The 24,985-nt window shown below is 37.8% G+C and overlaps 1 protein-coding gene across 18 annotated transcripts in view; it reads right to left on the minus strand.

Moving 5' to 3' along the window:
* Positions 1 to 1,909: 1,909 nt before the first annotated feature.
* Positions 1,910 to 24,985, minus strand: part of FOXN3 (forkhead box N3) — a 321,327-nt gene continuing 298,251 nt past the window's right edge. For all 18 annotated transcript variants that reach the window (XM_043517552.1, XM_038404312.2, XM_038404317.2 and 15 more), the window contains 2 exons: positions 21,812 to 21,920; positions 1,910 to 9,510 (listed from right to left, as the gene is read on the minus strand). In XM_043517552.1, coding sequence (XP_043373487.1) covers positions 8,961 to 9,510; positions 21,812 to 21,920 — 659 coding nt within the window. In that variant the 3' untranslated portion in view covers positions 1,910 to 8,960. The remainder of the gene's footprint in view (positions 9,511 to 21,811; positions 21,921 to 24,985) is intronic.

A 24,985-nucleotide genomic window follows, 5' to 3' on the forward strand; every position in this document is an offset into this window, starting at 1 on the left:
GGGAATCCACTTCCCTTCTGAGGCAAACCTCAAAACCATCCTCTCCCCCTTTTGATGGCTAGCAGAGACTGAAACATGTGTGTGCCAGTGTCAGACACACTTAGTATTTCTTGTCCAGAGACACTCCCCAAGAATTCTCTCTCTTGCAGGGAGGAATGCAAGCAAGTAGTGAAACAGGTTTCAAGAACTGAAAAATCTGCTCGTCTCCCTTCTCCTGCATGCATGTCACTACCTATTCATGTGCACAACATGCTGCTGAATATTTGCTTCGTATACGGTGCATGGGAGGGGGGAATCCATTAGAGGAAGAAAGACCAGAGCACAGTTAAGTGTTTTTTCCTTCTCACTGAGCTCCTTTCATCTCATCTCCTTGTCTGTGGGTTTTTCCTTTCTCCATTCTATTGCAATAGTCCTGAATACTGATAGGTTACAAAATGAAGCATTTTCAGGCAGTACATTAAAGTATCAATTGCCCAGACAGTTATTAGCCTGGGGCATTTTCATGCTTTTTGTGTATACCCAGGAAGTTTGTTTCCCCTGCAATACCTGTCCATATCCATCAGATCCAGATGCCTATCACAGTGGTATCCAATACCAACCATTAAGAACATACGTTATGAAAGGTTTATTATGAAAAAGGATGTTTATATAAAGGCTTCAGGACAGCTGGGGGCCACGGTGTAGGTAGCCATATGTCCTCACTGAACAGCGGGGAAGCTCACCCCTCCAGTTTTAACAATGTCTTTGAAAACTGGCTGTGGAACAGATGATGGGCTTGCTGAAGAATGGGGTGCTTTTTATCTTTTAGAAACTCAATCTATACATATATTTAGGTCTGCTTGTGGAAATATGGCATTTTCAAAATGGAGAATGCTCCAGTAATAATTTTATGAATAGGATTTTACCATTTGGATTGGCTGTAATAGGCTCTGTTTACCCTTCATTGTTCAGTCGCTAAACAAAAGACTGAGCCCAAGATTTTCAAAATGAGTGACTAGGCCAGATTTCTAATTCCAAATTAAGCCCTGATTGTCAAGAGTTCACACCAAATAGCAGCACCTATTCCCACTGAACTCAATCGGAGCCATTGGAAGCTCAGTGCTTTTGAAAATAAGGCCACCTAGTACCTGCCTAACTGTGGATTTGGCAATCTAGTTTAGGTACCAATTTTTGAACATCTTTGCTTGAGTGGTTTATCTGCATTTGCTTACAGTAGGAGTCCTTGAAACAGCAAGATGGGTCAATGAATTGACTTGGGATTTGCACTGATGTAACTGAGCTCAGACTCTGGCTCAAAGACTGCAAATGCACCACTTAGAAGGAAATATTCTTGATAACTTATATCATCCGATATACATGTCTGGATTCTTCTCTGGTTTATGCTGGATGTGCAATGGGAGTAATTCCAATGAAGTAAGTTATATCCATGTAAAACTGATATGAGAAGAGAATCAGGCACACAGTCTTTTTAGCAAGATGAAAAATTCTATATCATAGAATCATAGAAGATTAGCACTGGAAGAGACCTCAGGAGATCATCTAGTCCAACCCCCTGCTCAAAGCAGGACCAACACCAACTAAATCATCCCAGCCAGGGCTTTGTCAAGCCGGGCCTTAAAAACCCCTAATTATGGAGATTCCACCACCTCCCTAGGTAACCCATTCCAGTGCTTCACCACCCTCCTAGTGAAATCCTATTTCCTATATCCTATTTATTCAATTGCACATGAGCAATGCATTGGCACCTAGTGAAGTGAATGTGCAAGAGGGATCATACCATGTGTATAAAACGTATTCAAATTGAATAAAAATAAAACAGAAATCATACAGCAGTTAGTGTTTTAAAAATATTAACTATTACTTAATATTTAAATGTATTTTCAAGCAAGTATACACAAAACTACAATTATTCAATTGATGCAACTCAGTAATTTTTATTGCAACTGGAAGACAATACATCACAGAAACTTTATGGTAGGTTTTGGGAAAGTGTTATTTACAATAATAATTGATGAAATAGTTTGTCTTTGGCAATATGATTACACATCAAGAAAATGTAAAATGCAAGTATGCTTCTAAATCAACACTTTCATATTTCCTAAAGATCGGCTGATTGCACTTGCCTTCGGACTGCTCATTTAGGTAAACACAAATACAACTTAACACCACTGTTTATTCCCCCATCACAGTTCTTATTTCAATATTCATGAAATTGGCAGTTTCATATGCCAACTACAGCAACAAAAAAATTGGTTTCTAATTATGGTACTAAATTAATTTATTGGCCAGTTAAGGTCATGTGACCCTTAAGCATTGATATTAAACCTCTTGGTCTTTTGATTGCTTTATCACTTTTTTCTGTAAAACAAAATATTTCAGAAATATTACAGAATCAGAGTATAAAAAAATGTACAAGTTTATAATGCTTTTTCATACACACACAAGTCATTCCCCCAACATTTTACTGATGGCAGTTTTAAGTAGTGAGTGTGAATGATGCAGGCATGGAATTGGTTATCAAATGCAGGTATTACTTTTAATTGTTGTCCCACACACATACTCAGGAAATGTACAATGTTCAATTAACTTAAAAATGCACTAAATTTCAGTCTTATTTGAACTAGAAACAAAAATAGGTATTGGGATTTCAGGCCACAGTAATGGAAGAATGGAGTCCAATTTCTAGCTATGATATATTATCCATATTAGCATCTGAACATCCAATATGGAATATCAGCTTTTGGTGAAATCCACCCTCAGTTGAATGCCAGCTCAAGGCCTTTTGCATCACTTAAATCCTTAATGTTGGGCTTAAGTGGTGGGTCTTCAATGCTGGTGGTCTGATCTGAAGCCCACTGAAGATAATTGAAAAAACACTCCCGTTAATTTCAAATAGGCTTTGTATCAGGCTCTGGGCGAATTTCACCCTCTTTACAAAAGGAATAGAAATCCCATGCTATACTCATTGCAAATGTGATACAGTAGAAAAAAACAATTATATATTTTCAGATAAATACTCTTTGTTTCAATGCTAACAGAAAAGAGGAAAGGCTACTCGTTTAGCAAACAACTCAGAAGTGACCTTTGTTAACTCATTTCTGATTTTAAATGTACACCAGCAAAATACAGCACCATAGACACATCAAGTTGAGAATTTTTTTTTCTTTTTTCTTTTTTTTGGTCAGTAAAGCTAGTACTTGTTTGCTGAACTGTGGAAGAATTATAAGGTCATATACACTATCAATGATAAAGCAACCCAGCTGACAAGTCTGTGCTTAATTCAAGAATTACCAGTATTAGAAATAATGTAAAAACAAAAAACCCTAATAAACCACTGTCAATTAATACTTCCTAAAGAAAAGGGGATTAACAGATGATTTCACAAAGGTATGCAGATTTATACAGAACACTAAATGTTATGTGTAAATCCTCAAACTCCATCTCAAAATAGAAACACACAAGATGTATATAGCTCGATTTACACATTCTGATTCAAAGGAAAAAGACATAATTACAACTTTGTAACTGTGTTAACTGAAATATAAACCAAACAGAAGTTCCAAGTTTGGCAGATAACTAAGAAGAGGGTTATCACTTAGATTATATAGCAAAGTGTTGATGTATATTACAGAGAGTAGTATAAATAATAAAAAAGTATTATTTAAATTAGATCACAGTGCTGCATTATGTGCATAACAGTGTTTGATATATTACTGGAGGGCTGTGAAGAACAACACTAAAGACTTAACTGGTCAGACTGTCAACACTGATACTCTGTTACAATCAAGAGGATGTACAGTTCAAATGCTCTTTTGCTGGCAAAGTCAAGAAGATAGATAGATAGATATTTTTTAAAAACAACCTTTTCTAAAAAAATAAAATAAAGTATCCTGGGCAACTGTGACCCAACTGAAATAACTTGATTCACTTGCTTAGTGAGGTGAATTGCATTTGTATCTAAAATTGTGAATGTGTTTTCCACACTTTTATTATGAATCTAGAGCTCATGGGGGTACATTTTTCAGAACCACAGAGGGCCAGATTTGTAAAGATGTGGAGGTGCCTAAAGATGCAGATGCCCAGGTACCTGCCCAGTGGAATTTTCAAAAGCCCTAAGCAACTAACTCCCATTGATTTCAAAGACAGTAAAACATCCAGGCATATTTGAAAATCCCACTAGGCAGGTGTCTATATGCACCTTTAGGAACCTAAATACCTTTACAAATTTGGCCCTTAGTGACTTAGGAGCTTCTCTCTCAATTAAAGTCAAAAGGTCACTCTTGGCTTAGATGTTTTTAGAAATTTTACCCATGGCACCATTTGGTGGATGATTTTGGACCAAATTATCTGCTTATGAAAACTGACATAACTCCATTATAGCTCTATTGAGTCCAAATAAGTAGGAAATTTGGTCCATAGTTTTCAAAGCGAGGCAGTAATTCAGTCAAATGTAGAAGACCAGTGTGTGTGTTTAGGGATTTTCTTCTCCCACTAGTGTAAATCAGGAGTAACTCCAAGGACATCAGTTAAATTACACACAAGTATGTAACCCATGGATGATAAGAATTGAACTCACAGGCTGATTTTCTAGAGCTAAAGGGGTGTGTATCTCATCTCACCAACCCTGGTTTTAACTCCAGTAATGCCCTGGAGTTACTTCTGGTTTCAACACTTGTGAGATCACAATCAAGCTCCGTTTTTAGGAAGATACATTTGATGAAATAGCAAAGCTGCTCAAGACCTGTGCTTAGCATTTTTAAAAGGCAAAACTTCATCAAAATGATTTTACAAAAGAACATCAAATGTTTTGCAGCATACAAGCAATGAATGGTTGATTCCTTTACACCTGCAGACTAACAGAATCTATTTGTGGCATTAGCTCTGGATTACAAACATTTCTCCCTCCAAAATGAATATTGTAAAATGTAAGAATGTTTGTTAATTATAAACCACCCTTAAAAATCCTCTCAGATCTGTAACTTGCCATTGATAGTCTGCTGCCCTGGTATCTTTTTTCATATCAGCCTTGAGGAACATTAATTTTGAAAGATTTTTAAAATACTAGAGTGGGGAAAAAATAGATGTTTAGAGATTTTCAGAGCTCTTCCTCAAAAATGGCTATGTCAGAAAAAAAAGTCTGGCAAATGATAAAGTACATAATATGATCCAATTACCAGTTAGTTTTGGCAAGATTTTAAGAATAGTGACAATTGCACAGAGGTGTTGGCAATGTATTTTTATTTATTTAGTTATTTAATTCTTGAGTGCATTTACGAACATGCATTGTATTGGCTCTATAATGTTTGGTTACATAATAGACTGGATGGACCTTGAACAGTCCTTCCAATCCAATGTACAAAGAACACACCTATTTAGATAAATGAATATTTAACTGATGGAACCAAAACCAATTCTGAAGAAGCTACTGTGCTCAATCAGGCACAAATCACGTTTTAAAAGGTGGCTTGTAAGTATTTATTTTTTTTTAAACACACCAATCTGTAGTTATGTACTGAATGTCACCAGTTATATGTATAGGAATTCTGGACAAAATATTTTTTAAACTTAAAACAATAGGTTGTTTTATCACTTATATACTTCATGCCCTTCTTGAATAGTCTACAGGGGGCATTAGTACATAACCAAACTTCTGGTTCCTCTCTTTTAATGGGTCTTGAAAGTATTTTATAAAACACAGCCTATTGACATCTTCCCAGTAGGCCAGCCTAGAAGCTACAAATTGCACCTGCCAATATTTAAATATACCAGCAAGTCCATAAAGAAGTTATTGAAGTCTTACAGAAATAATATATTTTAAGACAACCTGCCTAATTAGGTATTTATGTACAAGACTGTTTTCTTGGGTGGATAACACTAGTGATAATTACATATTTAATCAAGTAGCCAAATTAGAAAATAGTACTTATGGAACAGATACTTATCTCAGTTCCACTGGTGTAAGTCTGGAGTAACTATTCTAGTCAGTGAAGTTACTGTGAAATTAGTTTTGTGATCGAGAGCAGTTTTTGCCCACTGGTTGGTGACCATGTCATTTTCTCTGGTGACAATGGCGAGTAAGCCATTGCTTCGAATTTACTTGATGCCACTAAATTTTACTCTTAATTGTATTTAATATTAATCAGGCTGGTGGGATGGAACAACATATGCACAAGTGTGTATTACAATGTTTTTTGGGGCAAGTTGATGCATTTTCATTTGCAGTTACTCTTCCCAGAAGTCCATGAAACACAAGAGGCCAGATTTTCTAGTGCAATTGTGTAGCATTATTAGTGGATTCTGGCTGCAGAGCTGGCATATCTGCCAACAGGAGAATGACCCCAGTGCAGTCATGAAGGGACTCTACCCAGAGGAAGCAATATGGCTAATGCACCTCTAGGCTGCACTGATCCCTAAGTTATGGGTTTTTGCTTCTCAGGGCTGCTGGCAACCAATGCAGTTGGTAGGGTTCTAACTTACACCTGGGGATCAACCCTGCACACAGTGGACATGGATCAGCTGAGTGCAAGGGTTAAACCATATTTGCTTCCCACCATCTCAATCTATGCTGCTTGAAGTTCTCCCAGACTAACATCCAGCCCATGGACTACTATTTAATTCACAATATAGTCAGGGTCTTGGGTCCTGATATACACTTAGGCAAATCAGAAGAAAAGAAATAAATTTTGGTGCTGCACCCTTGTGCTGTAGTATGTTTTCTATACAACAGAACACCCATTGAGCATAGCAATATTGGTAGACCATAGTAATCCACTGTACAATCCTTCCACTTCCTAATTTTTCTTTTGCTCCATTGGGTGGGCAATCACATCCCTCTATAGTTTCCTGTTCATGGGCTATACTTCTTCCTCTATACTTCAATCCTGTGGATTGAAACAGTTACACCAGGGATAAATTTGGTGGCCTAAAGTTTTTAAAGACAAGATAATTTTATTTTATGAAATGATAGGGATTTTCAGTCCCTGTAATGTTCCTTTTGCCTCTAGGATTTTCTTAGTGTAGATGATTTTAATGCCAAATTCACAAATTGGGGTGGGAGAGATTGTATTTTCCTCACAGCTTCCCCCCCCCCACTTCCAGGGAATTCTAATCTAATTATCAACATTTTCATGAGAGTAGCACAATTATACCTGAATCGCTTCCTCTGATCCTGTGCTATATCTCTGATCACCATCAATAAGGCCCTTTACTAACTTCATTTCTTTTCATGGCAAATTAGCAAAGTTATTCACTGACATACCTATCCCTGAACCAAATCCGAATTATTTTCCTCAATTAAGCTCCTATTATTCTCTTGATTCTATCATACACACTCACTACTAAATTTGCCCTCAAATTATTGCATCATGTTACACATGTACAGGCAGAGAAAGGACATTTTTTTTTTTTAAACAGAAGTAGGGAGAGGGGGCTGAATGTGCAGACAAGGCAGTATAATTCAACCATCCAAGCCCTACCCGAGTGTGACGATATTTTTAATATTGCAGAGTAAGTTCCCCAACAGTCAGTGTTTGTCCCTGAAGAAGGTTAAACCTTAAACACCTGCTTCAAAAAACCAAAACAAAAACAAAAAAAAATAAAATAAAAAATAAAACAGACTCTAAGCCTAAGGGCTTAAAAATTAGAGGCATAGCCTTTTTCTCTATTTTCTATATTTATATGAAAATAATTCATGCTTCATGCTAAATACATTATTTACCTTACAAGAACTTTGTTATCTTTGAATTTTAAAAAAAAAGTAGTTGTTTTTAATTTCCCCTCCCCCAAATCCATGCAATGTGGATCAGAATTTTCTGCTGGCTACGCTGGTTGAATCTGGAAATCTGATATTGTTTTTGCACAGATGAATCCTGACTGACAATAACTGCATACTCAATTTTGAGGGCAGTATAGGAGCTCTTTGTTGTACTCTATTTTCTTGTCCATCAATATGCTTTTTTTTTTTTTTTTAAATACACATAATACTAATGGCAGGTTTTGTAGCATTTTTCCCCCAGTTAGATCAAATATTTTTGATCCACAGAAAAATATTCTGATTTACTTCCTTAATATCTACTGTAATTTCTTAGACTTGATTGCTTTTCACTCAGGCAGTTTAGAAGACATAGCTTGTTTTCCATATTATTATTATTATTATTATTTTTTGCACGCAGTGCCAATCTTCAGGCTTATGGCTTTTTGAACATTCTTTTAATTTAATATAGAAGACAGAATTCAATGAGTAACAATACCATTTACGATTCCCTCTCCCCCCCCACCATTTCTTCTCATTATTTCACTGAAACCCGTTGCATACACAGTTCAAATTTTCCATAACTTAAAGTTATCAGTCCTCACATTATGAGCCACATATAGTACAGGGAGCACGAATAATGCATTACTGTATGCGCAATTGCTTTCAGTGGCTATCCAAAGACTTCTATGGCACAACTGTATCCAACTGCCACCGGTTCTTGGTTTGGTGTTGAGGACTCCATGCCTCCTCCATCCTCCAAATCTCTTTATTCACATTCACTTATAAACCCAATTGTAAGGCCATACTTTTTAACCTAAGGGCCAGGCCTGAATGATTTCTGAATTACGCACATCTCTTCTAGGTATAAGAGGGATTTCCGAGAGCCGAATTGTACTCCCATCACAATAATGTTGACGTCACTGCGTATTCAACCATGCATTTCTGACAAGCTGGAGAAAGCAATGGTGATTTTGGCTTTTTTACTTTGTGTCTTCACGTAATGAAAAGCTTTTGTAAATTAGCTGAGTGTTAGTATGAGTTCTATGGCTTCAATCTCCTTTAAAAATAAAAATCTTAAGGGTCCAAAAAAAGAAAAAAAAACAAAAAACAAAACAAAACAAAACTGCTGATATTGCCACAAATCATTAGAATTCACCTGACGTGCTGAAACAAAATTTTATAAGTTCAAACAAATCAATGATTTGTTCTAATTTTTTGTGGTTTCCTTTTGCTCTTTCTGCCCCTTTGCCGTCCGATTGGTGATGTTATTCAAACAGGACCGAATTCCTGCTAAATGCAGGAGTGATCCAGCTGCTTCTTTCATCTCCTCATCGTCACTCTCTGGGGGCTTTTCTGTACGTCTCTTTTTAAGAGGCAGTGTGTCACTCGGTACTTTTTTCACCTTCAGTAAATGTTGCCTTTTCTTGTGCTGGGATGCATACCCACTGTCAGCTAAAGAATCCTTGGTCTCCTTTCGGTTTTGCTTTTTGTCCTCCTCTTCTGTTTCACTATGGCTCTCGTGGCTCTGGAAGCTAACTTCACTCCCTTCGCTGCTGTCTTGGCTGCCTTTAGTAGCAAATTCATAATGGTCATCAGCAGAGGAAGAGGAAACAGAGTCACTAGCAGGTGAAGTGCTCCTGTGGTTGGAAGATTTGGCACTGCTATAGTTGTGATCCTCCTTTGGGTCGCCACTAACCACTGGAGAGCCACACGACTGTTCACTTTCTGTCCTCATCCGGCAGTTTGCTAGTCCATTTCTGTTAAAACAATATGAAATATCCTTAGAAACCACATACACATAATGCTGCTCTAATGTGAAATGCAACAATCATGGACTAAATGGACTCAATATGGCTACCAAAGTAACAATTATTCTAGGCCTGATCCAAAGCCCCATTAACTCGATCAGTGGGAGTTTTTCTATCAAAGTCAATCATCTTTATATTGGGCCTCATAGATAAAATACAACAATTCAAAAGAGACTGACAGGAGTGAGCGGTACAGTCACAAAAATTGACATTCCGACAGTTCATATTTATTCTTCAACAATAAAACTATCTAATTTATGTTTACAAACAAACAAAATCACACCACTAGTTTTCAAAGAGATAGAAATGGCAGTTTGGTGACCTGGAAATTTAACAACTCCTTTCCTTTATATATCAGTACTACTGAAGACTGGAATCAGAAACTTGCTATCAGGTTTGGAGACAGATGTGTGTTTGTTTTCCCCAGCTATGTCATTCTGACCATAGAGAACATCTTGTTCTGTCAATAAGTTAAGCTGCTGTGTCTTCTGTCTAGGCACCGTGTCACAGTGAGCAGAGGTATACAACTCTGGTATACAAGGTGACATTTCACTGTCATTTTTTGGACCATAAACACATTAAGAAAGAGAATCAACATTTATTCTGACTATATCAAAAGAAGAGGGGCATCCTCAGTACTGTCAATCTTAATATCTATTTATATAAGTGATCCACAAAATATTTTAAGAATGATAATAAGAAGTAAAACTCTGCTTTTCCGCTACAAGGCATCATTTGGGATAATGTCTTCCCTTCCTGTATATCTGTACCGTACTTAGCACAGTGGCACCCCAATTCTGATTGAGGCCTTTGGGTGCTACTGCAGTAGGAAAAACATATAAGCACTACAGCCCATTTTCACTCCAGTGAAGTCAATGGCAGTTTTGCTGTTGATTTACATGGGAAAAGAACATGTCCCCCATGCAGCAAGTATGTTAAAGCAGGGTCTAATCCTGCACAGTGCCCTCAACTCCCACTAAGCAAAATGGGAGAGGATGATGCTTGGGACTCATTCTACAGGCTCCTAACTACTAGTGAGAGAAATACTAGACTGTTTTCAGGATCACTTGATGAACTGCTTTTAAAATCAAGTCTTGTCACCTTCGCATAATTCAATGTTGCCAGTCTTTCAAGCCAATGTTGGATAAGTGACTTCCTACTAGTGTCCTGAATGTAAAGGTTTCTCAAAAGGAATGTTCAGAGGAATAGCACCCTGCCAAATCAAATTTACTGATCCCCTCTCCATTTAAAGTAAATTATGGGGAAGTGGTTCAGGTTGGACCTGAACGTTTGTTTTGATACAGATGGGCTACAATTTGGAGTAAAGACTTGCCTTCTGGAACTTCTTTCTTTACAGAAAACAGGACAATGTTATCCATTTCCCAAGAGTATGGGACAAACTTTTATAATACAGAAAAGAAATGAGCTGTGCATAAAGTCACAGTTTCCATCTATCTAACAGAACAAACAATGGCTAGAGATGAAAGCAAACTTATCTGTTTGTCTAAGACCTATCTTATTCTTTTGAAGTAGGAAACAGAGTTTCAAGAACCAGCAACACCACAATGCTGGAAGATGGCTAATTAGTCATTCTAAATTTTCTAGTTAGAATATTTTGGGGAAAACATGTAAATATAAGGTCTAGTTATTGACAAATAAAGTCTCTCGCCATCCTCTCTTGCTCAATAAAATTTAATTTGTCCTAGATTTTAGAGTAGGTTTATGATCCATGAATTATATACAGGACCCAGCAGGAAAAGACAAAGCTCCTTCAATTATTAATAACTAAATGCAGTGTCATTCATGATTGTGCAGCAAGCCAGCTGCATTTACTTTGAGATGGTTTTCCACTGCAGGGGTTGTCGTTAGAGGATGCCAAACGCTTAAAAGAAGAAATCATCCATACTAAAGTAGTTGTAAGGTGACTTTATAACCAAATCCTTAAAATCATTCATTAAAAAGGAAGCATGGGGTACATTTTAAATGACAAATTCTTCACTTTTAAGCTAAATTTACATGTAAATATGATCAAAATTATCATAAATTAGCATAAAATTAAAGTTAGGTGATTTTACTAGGCAGCTAATAGTCTGAGCAATGTGGCTCAATAAAGATTGCAATAATCTTCAGCATAAATTCAGCAATAAATTCTTGCTCCAAGGAAACAAACACTGGACATAACAGGTGAGAAATCAAACAGTACATTTATTAACTAGACCATAGGTAAACAAGGTTTTTAATGGACCTTCCTATTATTAAATCTTGGCATAGTTTGTTTTGAATGATCATTAAATAAAAAAGCAACAACTCCACAGAAAAGAGCAGCAACATCTCCCTAAAAACTGCAGATTTGCCCCTTGAGTGCACTGAGCAGGCTCTGGTGTTTGTTTTGATACAGATGGGCTACAATTTGGAGTAAAGACCCAATGACTTACTCAAAATTCCAATTCTTTTGCAAAGTATATAAAAAAATGCAGAGAATTCTAGGATAATAGGGGGAATGTAAACTACTATAAGGAGATAAGTTCTCATCAGTAACTGAATGACCACAAAAAATGGAAAGAAGGAAAAGAAAGAGAGGGTGGTCCATAGAAAGGTGCAAGAAAGAAAAAGTATTAGAGAAATGGGAAGAAAGGAGGGAGTACACCAAGGCTCTCAAAATGGAAAGCATTAGGGATAGGGCTGGTCAGAAAATGGATAACTTTTACTACAGAAAATATTTTCTGTTCTTCATTAATATTTTGAAATTTTTAAAGTTTTCCAACCAGTCCTGCTTAAGAAAATAAAAGAGAGAGATAGCAGGTCAAGGAGACAATTGGTAAGGATACCAGCAGAAATGAAAACGAGTGAAACAGATGGAATGTTTTAGTATCTTCTAAAAGATCAGAGATTATGTATCCAAAAGTAAACAAATAATTGTTACCTTGAGGCAATAGCTCAAATACACGAGATGTGAAGAGTTCCCTATACTTGATGTTAGCAGATTAATATAATGAGTGGAATTAAAATAATATCTAATCCATTTCCATTGCATATGCACTTCTGAGGCACTTCCAAGACCTAATTCTTTGTATTGCTGTTATGAATTCATACATTTGATAACAAAACAAATAGTGTAATACTGGGTGTGAGCCAAAGCACCTCTATATTCACTCCCATCACAGTATTATTATAATATTTGTACACAATATGCCTTGTGAGGTATAATTTGAAAACTAGTAACTCACTCGTCAATAATTTCATGGTGAAATGTATATAGCAGCGTAAAAGTAAAGTTATTAATTCCCTCATATGATGTTATTAACACATGTTCAAAACCAGACAGCCCTGCCTAGGCAAAAGTCGTTAAACAAATCTCTCCTAAACAAACATGTGTGTGTTTACCTTAATTTACGTAAGTAGTAAACAGGATCTTCAAGACAGAAGGGGGAGGAGATGGCAGGGAACACAATAATTTGCATTTCAGCAAACAAAAGTGAACAAAAATGTGTGTGTGGTGGGGAAGAACATGGAGCCTCCTTCACCAGCAGTCTACATATCACTTCCGTATATCAGCTTGAATGAACTTTATTTTGAGAGGCAACTTTCAGAAGAATCCATTTCAGAGGTTCAATGTACTATAAAAGAAAGGGGCAGAAAACCCCAAGTGATCTCTTTCACCTAAAATGATCAAGGCACCAGCACCTCTGGAAGAGATCCTGAACAAGGAGAGGGTCACCATTTTGCGGAAGACTGTGGGTGAGAAAGGCTATCTTGAACAAAGTCTCGAACGAAATTTTCCTAGATTAAAGACTTTTAGATATGAGTTTTCACTTTTATTTGCTTTTAATTATTCCTAACTATCTCTTATATTTGAACTCACTTAAAATCCCATCCTCTTCTGTTAATAAACTTGTTTTACTAGTAATCTAAGCCAACAGTACTGTGGTTTGTACTAAAGTGAATGTCAGGTCCAGGTGATGCAGCAAACTGGCGTGTTTTCTCTCTTTAAAGGACCAAATGAATCATATTATTTTATTGAACTGTCCAGGAGAGGGCAGGACATTGCAGAGCACATGTTCAAGACTTAAATGATAACACCTCAGTCAGTCATTCAGTGTTTATAAATGCCAGAAAAATAGTAGTGTGCGCCAGGGCCTATTCAGTTAAAAAAGACACATACAAATAACGTACACATAGAGATTGTGTATCAGAAGGCCTCTAAACACAACCCTCTCTACCACTGAAGCATTAATAAAACAAAAATGCCCATTTTGCCTAGTATATTTTATTTTAAAGGGGAGTTTAGACAGATATGTAAAAATGCTAAACTCATAATCACAGTGATTAAAAATGCTACTAAAAATCAATGCCCCACAAAGATTTTTAAATTACCCAAAAGTTCATCCAGATTTTCTAGTAACTGGCACTTTTCAAGTTGTTTCATGCTGTATCTCTAGCTTGTAGCACAGACCACTGGGATGTGTTTTGTTGCTTCATCCTTCTGGCACTGAAATATTTTGTTTTTCTGATGGACTAGATTTACTAGATTTGAAAACACTTAAGATTTATAAATCCACAGCTACAGTGTAAAGATTTTTTTTAAAAAAGAACAAATAATTAAATTTGGCTAGGCCACAGTCAGACCACGGGGGTATTGCCAGAAAAAGGGATGGCCATTTTAAAGTCTGATTCCATTCTCATTGAAAATCAATAAAAGTTTTGTTACTGATTACAGTTGGAGCAGGATGGAGTCTACAGTGGCTGGATCTCCTCTATGCAAGACAGTAATGAAATGATTTCCCCAGTATGGTGTTAGTGGGTCCCAATGTGCAGTGGGTCATCTTCTAGAAGAGACAAAACTGAAGTCCAAACCATTGAAAGCCATTAAAGATCTCAAGGTGCCTTTTTTGTGTGTGTATGCAAGCATACAGATGTTTTCTCAAGCTCCTGGCCAAATTCCAATAGAGGTAAATAAATGTTGTCTATGTGAATTCCTCTAATGGTTTCAACTGGATATATATTATTCACGTCCTGTCCTTAACTGTTGGGTAGTTCTCCTTCTAAACACCAGCTACATTCCACTCGAGATGGCTGCATTTTACACGTGGCTGAAATGAACTCTGTATATAGTTGGAGTATCAGTTTAATTGTTTTTGGATTCTTCTGAATGAAACACATTATAGATGTGTAAGAGAGTTTTAGAATCTGAGAAAGTACCCCAATTAAAAGAACAGGAGAAAACAGGGCATGTCAATTTTTCTTCTGGACATTGGAAGTTTCCAGGTTTGCTATAATCCATATAGTAAACTCAACACTGCAGAAAAGTCACAAGTTACTTTGCAGGTTGGTGGAACTGTCATTTAGATAGCACTGTACAGGACAACAAGAAAGCAAATTAAAAATAAGTAGGGCTCACTTGTATGATGACTGATGTGACCCTATCCATAGAGCCCTGCCCTGATACAAAAAGGTGTATCCACATCCGATCTGCAAAAATGGTCTGTGGATACCCGCAGATTTGCAAGGCTCTATCTATCCAGGAGTTGCTGAATAGAAGTCAACACTGGTAAGTCAGTTACGCTATTGACAAACTCTCACAGGGAGATTTTCTATCATAACAACAAACATGCAAAGGACTACAGCAAATATGAATCTTGTAATGATCCATTAACAAACATACGAACTGGATTTTTTTTTGTATTAAACATATTGTTCTAGCCCAGTATCCTGTCTTCCAACAGTGGCAAATGCCAGGTGTTTCAGAGGGAATGAACAGAACAAGTAATCATCAAGTGATCCATCCCCTGTCACCCATTCCCAGCTTCTGGCAAACAAGAGGCTAGGGACCTTCACAGCATGGTTTTGCATCCCTGCCCATCCTGGTTAAGAGTGATTGATGGACCTATCCTCCATGAACTTATCTAGTTCTTTTTTAACCCTGTTATAGTCTTGGCCTTCACAAAATCCTCTGGCAATGAGTTCCACAAGTTGACTGTGCATTGTGTGAAGAAAAAACTTTGTTTTAAACCTGCTGCCTATTAATTTCATTGGGTGATCCCCAGTTCTTGTGTTATGAGGAGTAAATAACACTTCCTTATTTACTTTCTCTACACCAATCATGATTGTATAGACCTCTATCATATCCTTCCTTAGTCGTCTCTTTACCAAGCTGTAAAGTCCCAGTCTGATTACTCTCTCCTCATATGGAAGCTGCTCCATAACCCTTATTTTTATTGCCCTTTTCTGTATCTTTTCTTATTCCAATATATCTTTTTTGAGACTGGGCAACCAGATCGGCATGCAGTATTCAAGATGTGGGCATACCATAGATTTATATAGAGGCAATACGATATTTTGTGTCTTATCTGTCCTTTTCCTAATGATTCCTAACATTGCTAGTGACTGCCGCAGCACATCAAGTGGATGTTTTCAGAGAACTATCAGGGTAACTCCAAGATCTCTTTCTTGAGTGGGAACAGCTAATTTAGACCGCATCATTTTATATGTATCGTTGGGATTACGTTTTCTCATGTGCATTACTTTGCTTTATCAACACTGAATTTCATCTGCCATTTTGTTGCCCAGCCACCCAATTTTGTGAGATCCCTTTGTAACGCTTTGCTGTCTGCTTTGGTCTTAACCATCTTGAATAGTTTTGTATCATCTGCAAATTTTGTCACCTCACTGTTCATTCATTTTTTCCAGATCATTTATAAATATGTTGACTAGAACTTGTCCCAGTACAGACCCCTGGGGCACACCACTATTTACCTCTCTCCATTCTGAAAATTGACCATTTATTCCTATCCTTTGTTTTATATCTTTTAAACCAGTTACTGATCCATAAGAGAACCTTCCCTCTTATCCCAAGATAGCTTGCTTTGATAAGAGCCTTTGGTGATGGACCTTGTCAAAGGCTTTATGAAAATCTAAATTGTCCTCACAATAAGAATGCTTTGTCTATATCAATATCAGATTTAGAGTTAAAATAAATGTGGCCCCTTTCATGTTGAAGAAGGAGGCAAGTTAAATTCAGCAGTCAAATATTTTTGTAAAAGGAACACCTCCTTCAGCTCCACAAAATAACTCATTATGCATAATACAGCAGGAAATGGGCCTGCAGTGCCACCTGGATTTTTTTTTTTTTTTTGGTATTAAACAGATTGTTCTAGTAATAAACAAAATTAAGAAAATCTATATGGAAATACATTCCAGCTCCTTTACGCAGACAACCTACAGTCATTCACGGATGGTGTGGGTGCATAACTCTGCTTATGTCTTGGCACGTATGCTGCATACTACATTTATTTCTGTTCATTTAGTTATTATTGCTTGAATGACTGATTCAGAAAAGCAAATAAATAAAACAAACCAGCATGCGAGACAGGGACACCATTCCTTACCACCATGTTCCTTCACAGACAAACTAGGTTTGGGCTCTAAGGCTATGTGCACACTACAGTTTATGACAGCAGAACTTATGTTGCTCAGGGGTGTAAATAAACCACCCATGGAGCGACATTTTCCATGTGCCATTCTAGGCATTGTCTGTACCCAGAAAAGATCTACAGCTGTACAATGGGAATAATGATACTGATCTCCTTTGTAAAGCACTCCGATATCTATTGAGGATACGCACTATGTAAGAGCTAGTATGATGATGAGGGACCTGATTACCTAGGATAGAACATCTCTTCCTATACATTATCTTGACTGATTAGGTGCTTCTACTAACAGGTCCTAAACTGTGCTCTCATGAGGACTTTAGGCTGGACATTCCAATGGAAGGTGTGGACGGGAGTCCAAGACTATGGGATTTGCTTCTTCAGGTAGTCAGAGCTTAATCTTCAAATCATCAGTCAAGCCTTTGCCTACTCTAAGGTGTGACTTGATTTTTCTGTTTACAAAAATGTTAAAGAAAGTATGTGCTTGGAGGCCAGAATGTCACTGTGCTTGTTTTTAACTGTGCTCAGATGATGCCACAATGCTGGGGTACACTAAAATTGAATAATACAATGGTTCCCATATTGGAGACTGGAGACATTTTAAAACATCCTACACTCTGAGCAGCATTGGTATCGTATTTCACCCAGCTATTTTCTGCTGGCACCTTGACTTGTCAGCCACAATGTGGAAAACAGTGGTGGCAAACAAGCTAAAAGTGCTGTGAATAAAGTAACTAAGAACTACTGTCAAAACACATCCAGCTACGTTCTGTTGTGGAGATTTAGCAACAGACGATGATTCATAAACTAAAATAGCATAGGATGCTTTTTTCCATTTACAGATCAGTCTGGAACAAAAGATCTATTTATGAGATTTAAGCCAAATGCACTACAACATAATGATTGTCTCCTCAATGGCTAATCTTTATTCATGTAAAGTGGTGGATGTGTCTTGATTTCAATATTTTTTCAATAGGGTATTTTATTCAAACAATTCTGTTCAGTCGCACCTTATTTTGTATACAAAAGGTGAAGTGATTATGTGAGATTGCTTCCTAATTTGTTCTTCCTGCAGGGAAAAGTAGGCAAGTAAATAGTAGATTGTGTAAAACTGGGAAACACTGCAACCCATTCACTTCCCACATTAAAAAGCCATAGTTCAGTAAATTGCTCAATTGGATGGAATTGGTGCGAGGTAATACATCAGAAGCCAAAGTTATTTAAACGTGTTAGGTCAATGCTTAGTTAGGATTTGGCGTCTTCCACAGAAAGGATCTTGAATAATCAATTATCCAGCTTCAATAGCAATGGCAACACAAAATCTAACTTTTGGTGACTATAACCTGATGCTAACGGCTGCCCAAACAACAGGGCAATTTGCTGAAAGTCTTACCTCCTTGTGATCAATCCATTCTACAAAAATCTCACCAAATGAGGGTAAATCCATCCTCATTATCGTATCCACTCATTATACTTCACACCTGAACATAGCCATTATATGAACAACATAATCCCATATCTCAATGTCTGTACTTTGACCCGTTAACCTTTTATCCTCAATCGGGGAGATTGCAGATTATGTATTCCTAATGTCACCTGTTCCTAAACCGAATTCCTAAACTGTTTAGATCTGCAAACTTAAAGTGCAGACAGAGAAATAATACAAAGATCAACAGAAGTTAGATTGTAGAAAGGAAGTAACAAAACAAAATTCAACCAGGAAGGAAAAAATGTGAAAACTGTCATACCAAGAGAGATCATGTGGTGATTGTAGACAGATATATGCTATGACTGCACAGACATAGATAGCATGTGTGTCATTTGATACGGAAGCAAAGAAAGCTAATGCAGTTTTGGACTGAATAACCAAAGCCTGGGCAGGTAATAGCCACTCTCTAAAAGGTAGCTGTCATACTGAACCTGTAATGGGGTATTTGGTACTGGGCACTTCAACACCAAAAAGGTATTGACAGATTAGCGCATGTGGATACAAAAGCTGCACAAGTTACTGTGTGAAAGAACATCCTTGAAACCATCGACATTCCCCTCAGGCTTTTCTATGTTTTACAGTCCAGTGGATCCTTCATGAAGGCTCTTCTCTTCCACAGAGGATAGGGTAATTTCTGTCATATCAGATAGACAAGACATTGGTTCTTTTTGGTACTTCAATAAAGTATCTTCAGATCCCTGCCCCCCCCCCCTTTTTTTAAAAAAAGTCTGTGATCCTAATTAGCTCTCACAGCACTGAATGGATTTGATGTGAAAGTGAAATACAAAATCTGCATCTGTGGATAATCCAGACTATCCTAAAATAAAAGGATTAAATACATGCACTGGAATTTAAGGACACGTATCATACTTTCTCATGATGCAAATCATAGTTGTGCTGAGATCAAGCTATTACAAACAAATGGCATTTCCTCACTTTTGCAGGATAATTAAATATGCAACAGAACCTATAGCCAATGGGGCAGCCAGGAAGAGGAGTAGAAAGAACCACACATCATTTAAGAGCCAACAGAACCACATACTTTTAGAGAAGGAAAATATCTATTAGACCCTCTACTCCATATCTTTGTGTAGAATCTGTAGCAACTCTAGGCTCTTTTCAGAGTAGCAGCCATGTTAGTCTGTATCCACAAAAAGAAAAGGAGTACTTGTGGCACCTTAGAGACTAACAAATTTTTTTGAGCATAAAATTTCGTGAGCTACAGCTCACTTCATCGGATGCATGCAGTAGGCTCTTAGAATACTGGTGTCATTTTCTTAAGATAGAATCTATAAAATTCTGAGACCAGATCAAGATTCTATGATCATCTAATTTAATCTCCTGTATAACACAGACTATAGGACATTCCTGAATTAAGTCCTGTTTAAACTAGAGCACACATTATAGAAAAAAACATCCAATCTTGATTTAAAAATTGCCAGTGACAGAAAATCAGCCTCTGGAACAATTTAGCAAGGATTGTGATGAATTCCCTTCACTACTAAAAATACTGTGCTTTATTTCCATTCTAAATTTGTCTAGGTTCAACATTTTATATCTTTGTCTCCTAGACTGAAGCTCCCATTATCAATACAGTAAAAGCTGTGTTATCCATCACTTTACCAACTATAAAGCTCTAGAACCTGGCATTTCTGATAATTTCCATTAAAAGTCCAGTTGGGGTGGGGCCGGCAGGCTCCTTACCTGGCGCTGCGTGGCTCCCCGGAAACTGCAACATGTCCCTGCTGCTCCTAGGTGAAGGAATGGCCATGGGGGCTCCGTGTGCTGCCCCCACCCCGAGTGCTGGCTCTGCAGCTCCCATTGGCTGGGAACCATGGCCAATGGGAGCTGCCGGGGTGGTGCCTGCGTGCAAAGCTGCCTGGCCGCACCTCCGCCTAGGAGCAGCAGGGACATGTCGCTGCTTCTGGGGAGCCATCCAAGGTGAGCGCCACCCGGATCCAGCACCTCAAATCCCCTCCTGTGCCCCAATCCCTTGCCGAGCCCCCTCCCACATCCAAACTCCCTCCCAAAGCCCACGCCCTGCCCCCATCCCATGCCCCAACTCCCAGCCCCCCCCTTTAGTCTTCATTACCATTCATCAGGGTAAAGACACTATTCCACCTGTTAGAAGCAGGAACAGCAGGAGGACTGCGGGTGGTGAGCCTCTCTGACAACAAAAAATTTAAGCTATATGCTGCCCTGCATAGCATGGCAATATTGGGAGCAAAACTGTAGAAGTCTTCAAGTGGTGGTGGTGGTGGTACGAGAGGGAGACATGTTTCTTTGGAGATATCCCCTTTTTCCCCCACAAAGCTTCCTCTGATTCTGAAATAATATCCATGTTGTTCAAACAATGGCCATAAGTTGATGGGGAGAATGAGCTCAGGAGCACCACTTTCACTTGTATGTCTTTCCTCTCCATTTAGACTGGATTCTATGTTTTAAAAGAATATCATCAATAACTAATTGATGTAACTAAGATGATGTAGCCTGAATGGTCCTCTCCACACCAGAATCAGCACAAATTATGGAAGTCCACCCAGGGCACCCAACTGGTATGCAGTGGAAGCATTTTTTGTAGATATTGAGAACACTGGAAGAGAAGGACAATAGCAACACATCTGGCCAAATTCTTCCATGATATAACTCTGTTGTCTCAAATGGAGTTAGTTTTCACGAAGTAAAGCAAACCACTGAATCAGAGCCCTCAGTATTACCGGACTTTTCTTATGCATCTCGTATTGTCCTCCCTTCTGAAGATACAGTCCTAATTTCATGGCTTAAAAACAACATTCCATTCTTGAACATTTCAAAATACTCCTGCAAGTGAACCATGCACTAAAAGGACTTCAGATTGTACATCACAAAGTTAATAATGATAGCTATAATGTTTACAAACCCTCAGAATTTAAGTATTAATATTCTGGTGTCTGATATTTAACTCTAGGAAAAGATTTAGGCTAAATATTTGGCTAAATGGTTTTGTTATAAATGGAAACACAACAGAACAATTTTCTTGTAGCAAGAAAAAGAGCTGGCCGCACTAAGCTGTCACCATAACCTGCAAATCCGTTGATGAATGTTCAGTCCTGCTTTTCAGAGAAGCCAGGGTGCAACAGACAGTTGTTCATGAGACACCTGTCATACAAAGAATGGTGATCCAGGAGGACATGTACTAAAAAGAAAATTAAAAAGCCCACTATGTCCTCTCATCTAATCTCAGAAATAAAAACAAGTGTCAAGACTTTTGACGACAATCCTTGCATATCCAGAGTATATCCATTGTCTAATAATTAGTTTCTTTAACGCTGGTTCTGTACCTATATACTCTTACCTTACTGCAGCAGCCATGCTTCCAATAGGGTTGATTGGCAATGGCCTAACTCCTGGGAACATTCCTCTACTCAGAACACGAGCTCCATTTTGTATCACTCCAGGGGGAACTAAAAGAAAATTTTTTAAACATTTAGAAAAAAATTTTTAAGCAGCACTTTTTATATTAAGCGCTTCAAAATAAAATTAGAAAACGTTAAATAAGAATGTCTAATACAGCGCTCACCTTTAAAATCTTCATAAAAACCTTTGTTCATAGTTAACATTAAAGTGCTATTCACATTATTCTATATGCGAAGTAAAGATTGCAAAATATTTAATGGCAACCACTATTAACTTGGTTCATAGAGGTCACCCTCAAATTTTCTAATTGCCATAGTCAATTCCTTAACATCCTACAGTAAACAGGAAAATTTAGGTAACATTGCAATTACTGAAGTAAAATTTATCTAAGGCAAAAATGGCAAATACTTTAGGAAGAACATATTGTAACCAAAATACAAGCCATATTATAAGCCGTTATATCCGCAAGTCATAACTTTTTATCATTGTACGCTATTTGAACAGTGATCTTCCATCTTCGTTGGGTCCTATCCTATTCAAGAAAAGACTAGGACAACTAATTATACAAGTACTGACTATTTGGACAACAAAGTTTCTTTGGAATTCAGCTGAATTACAAATCCCTAAAAATCAGACTGTGGCTTTGGCCCACAAGGTTTTGTGCTAGAAGTAAATACTTTTCATCACACTTGCGTGACGTCTACTGTCACTATTTTGAAGTAAAAATGAGAGAGGGAGGATTTCAAGGATATATTTTTGTATTCTTTCTGGCCTATATTAGGAACAAATCACGACAGCTGCAACACTACCTCAGCTGTTCTGACCAGAAGAATATTTGGAATGACAGAACTAAGGACTTGTCTACACTGACACTTTACAGCACTGCAACTTTCTCGCTCAGGGGTGTGAAAAAATACCTTCCTGAACGCTGCAAGTTTCAGCGCTGTAACCTGCCAGTGTAGACAGTGCACCAGTGCTGGGAGCTGTGCTCCTATGGCTGGGAGCTACGCCCCTCATGGAGGTGGTGTTTTTTTTTTTTTTTTTTTTTTTTTTTTTAAGAGCGCTGGGAGAGCTCTCTCCCACTGCTATGCCGTAACTACACAAGCCACATTAAAGCGCCACACAGCACTTTAACGTTGCCAACGAAGACATGCCCTCTGGCTCTGCCCACTCCCCGATGTTCTCTGAGGAGTGTCTGTACATAGTGGGTGCACAGCACTTGCTTACTCTGTGCAACTGGACCCAAGTCCTGGTTGTCCCATGCAGGATTTTAAGAGGAGGTTCTTACTCCCCATTATGTGCCATCAAAAGCACATAGTGCAAGTCACCATCTAGTCTTTATCATTTAAATTGCAAAACTAGAAAGTCTACATGCAAATTGATCAAAAGCACTTGAGGTGTTTTCAAAGCAATAGGGAAAACTACTCCAGATTTCACTTTGTGCACGTGTGTGTGGACGGTGGGGGTGTATTTTCAATAGCAACAACAATCCGTTACAATACTGGCACCACAACTGGGGCCATCTCAGAATGGAACAGTAGCCTTTACCAATCTAACTTTGTCTCTCAGTAAAGTATCCCTATTTAGCCCCGATTTTTCCTTTTCTCATCCCTTTTCCTTTAATAAATCATTTTCCCATTACCCTCCCAAAGCTGTGGATGGACTCATTCAATTGCCATTATTATTATTGTGCATGTCCTCTAATTGCTTTTTATTTTTAAAGACTTTTCATTTTATTCTAATTGAATGGAGACTGGCAATCTAAAAATAAAATATTCTTTAAAAGAAACATTTATTACTATTGCCAGCGTATGTCAACATTTTCAAAAGTGGATGCCTAAAGTTAGGCACCTAAATATATACTTAGGCACTTAAACTAAGGTGACCTGATTTTCTTAGGTACTGAGCATTAACTGTTCCTATTGACTTCAAGCTATGGTCCTATCCCATCTTGATTACCATCTCTTCCTAAATGGCATCCTGATTCTCACCTTGCTTCGAGTCCAAACCACACAGAACATTGCTGTGAAAATAATCTTTTCCCTTCTGTTTAGAGCATGTTAATCCCTAATCAAATCCTGTCACTGGCTTCTACCCACCTTTGGTTTTTAGCACTTCTGGACAACAGGTCACTTATATTTACATGTCCAAATATAGCTTTCGGTGACTAACTTTAGTCTGGTTTGGAAGTTGACTTTCAGTTATCATAACCGAAATAATTTTTTAAAAAAGTTACTTTTTACTGTTTATACTGGTCTACTTTTCGCACTCTCCCCCAAAATAGGAAAATCAATGAAGTCAGTTTCACTGCATAATCGTTTTCGTGTCCATATTCTCAGTGCTCTAATGTTTAGGTTACAAACACTGCAATGGAATGTTTATTTGTTTAAAACAACTGTTGGGATTTTACAAAAGCAAGCTTGCTTTTACAAAATGTAAAATTTTGGACCAAATCTGTGTAATCAGTGCCTGTTTAAAGGGGCTTGATTATCAGTGAAATAATATAAGACTAGTAGAGTAAAGCTCAAGGAAAATTCAGATGTAAGATTAGGAAAAAACCCAAAAGAGCAACATAGCCTGAAGCAACAGATAAAACTGTCACATATCAACATGGCTTTTCAACAAGGAGCATGGATACACAGTATAGGAGAGGGGTGCATGTTATGTGGTACTGTTTTTTTAAAATGCAAAGTCCCCTTCACTTCAGAGCAACAAATTCTATCATATCAACAATCCTTTGAATGAAGCTTCCCAAGGACAACAGCCTCAAGGGATATGGAGGAATTTATGTTAATGGGTTACAAGTGTTGCCTAAAGAACTTCATGAAACTTCAAGGCCAACATACTGGCAATTCAAACAAAACAAGGGGAAAAAATCAGCACCCAACTCTTCCTTCCTTGCTCCACCTCTGTTCGGAGCTGCAGTGTCACATCCGATGAAGCGAGCTGTAGCTCACAAAAACTTATGCTCAAATAAATTTGTTAGTCTTTAAGGTGCCACAAGTACTCCTTTTCTTTTTGCGAATACAGACTAACACGGCTGCTACTCAAACCTGACATTCTCTCCTCTCACTCCTTTCTTTTTCCTATCCCCTCATATCCAGCCCACTGA

The sequence above is a fragment of the Dermochelys coriacea genome, chromosome 6 (genome assembly GCF_009764565.3).
Source record: "Dermochelys coriacea isolate rDerCor1 chromosome 6, rDerCor1.pri.v4, whole genome shotgun sequence".
NCBI classification, from domain to species: Eukaryota; Metazoa; Chordata; order Testudines; family Dermochelyidae; genus Dermochelys; species Dermochelys coriacea.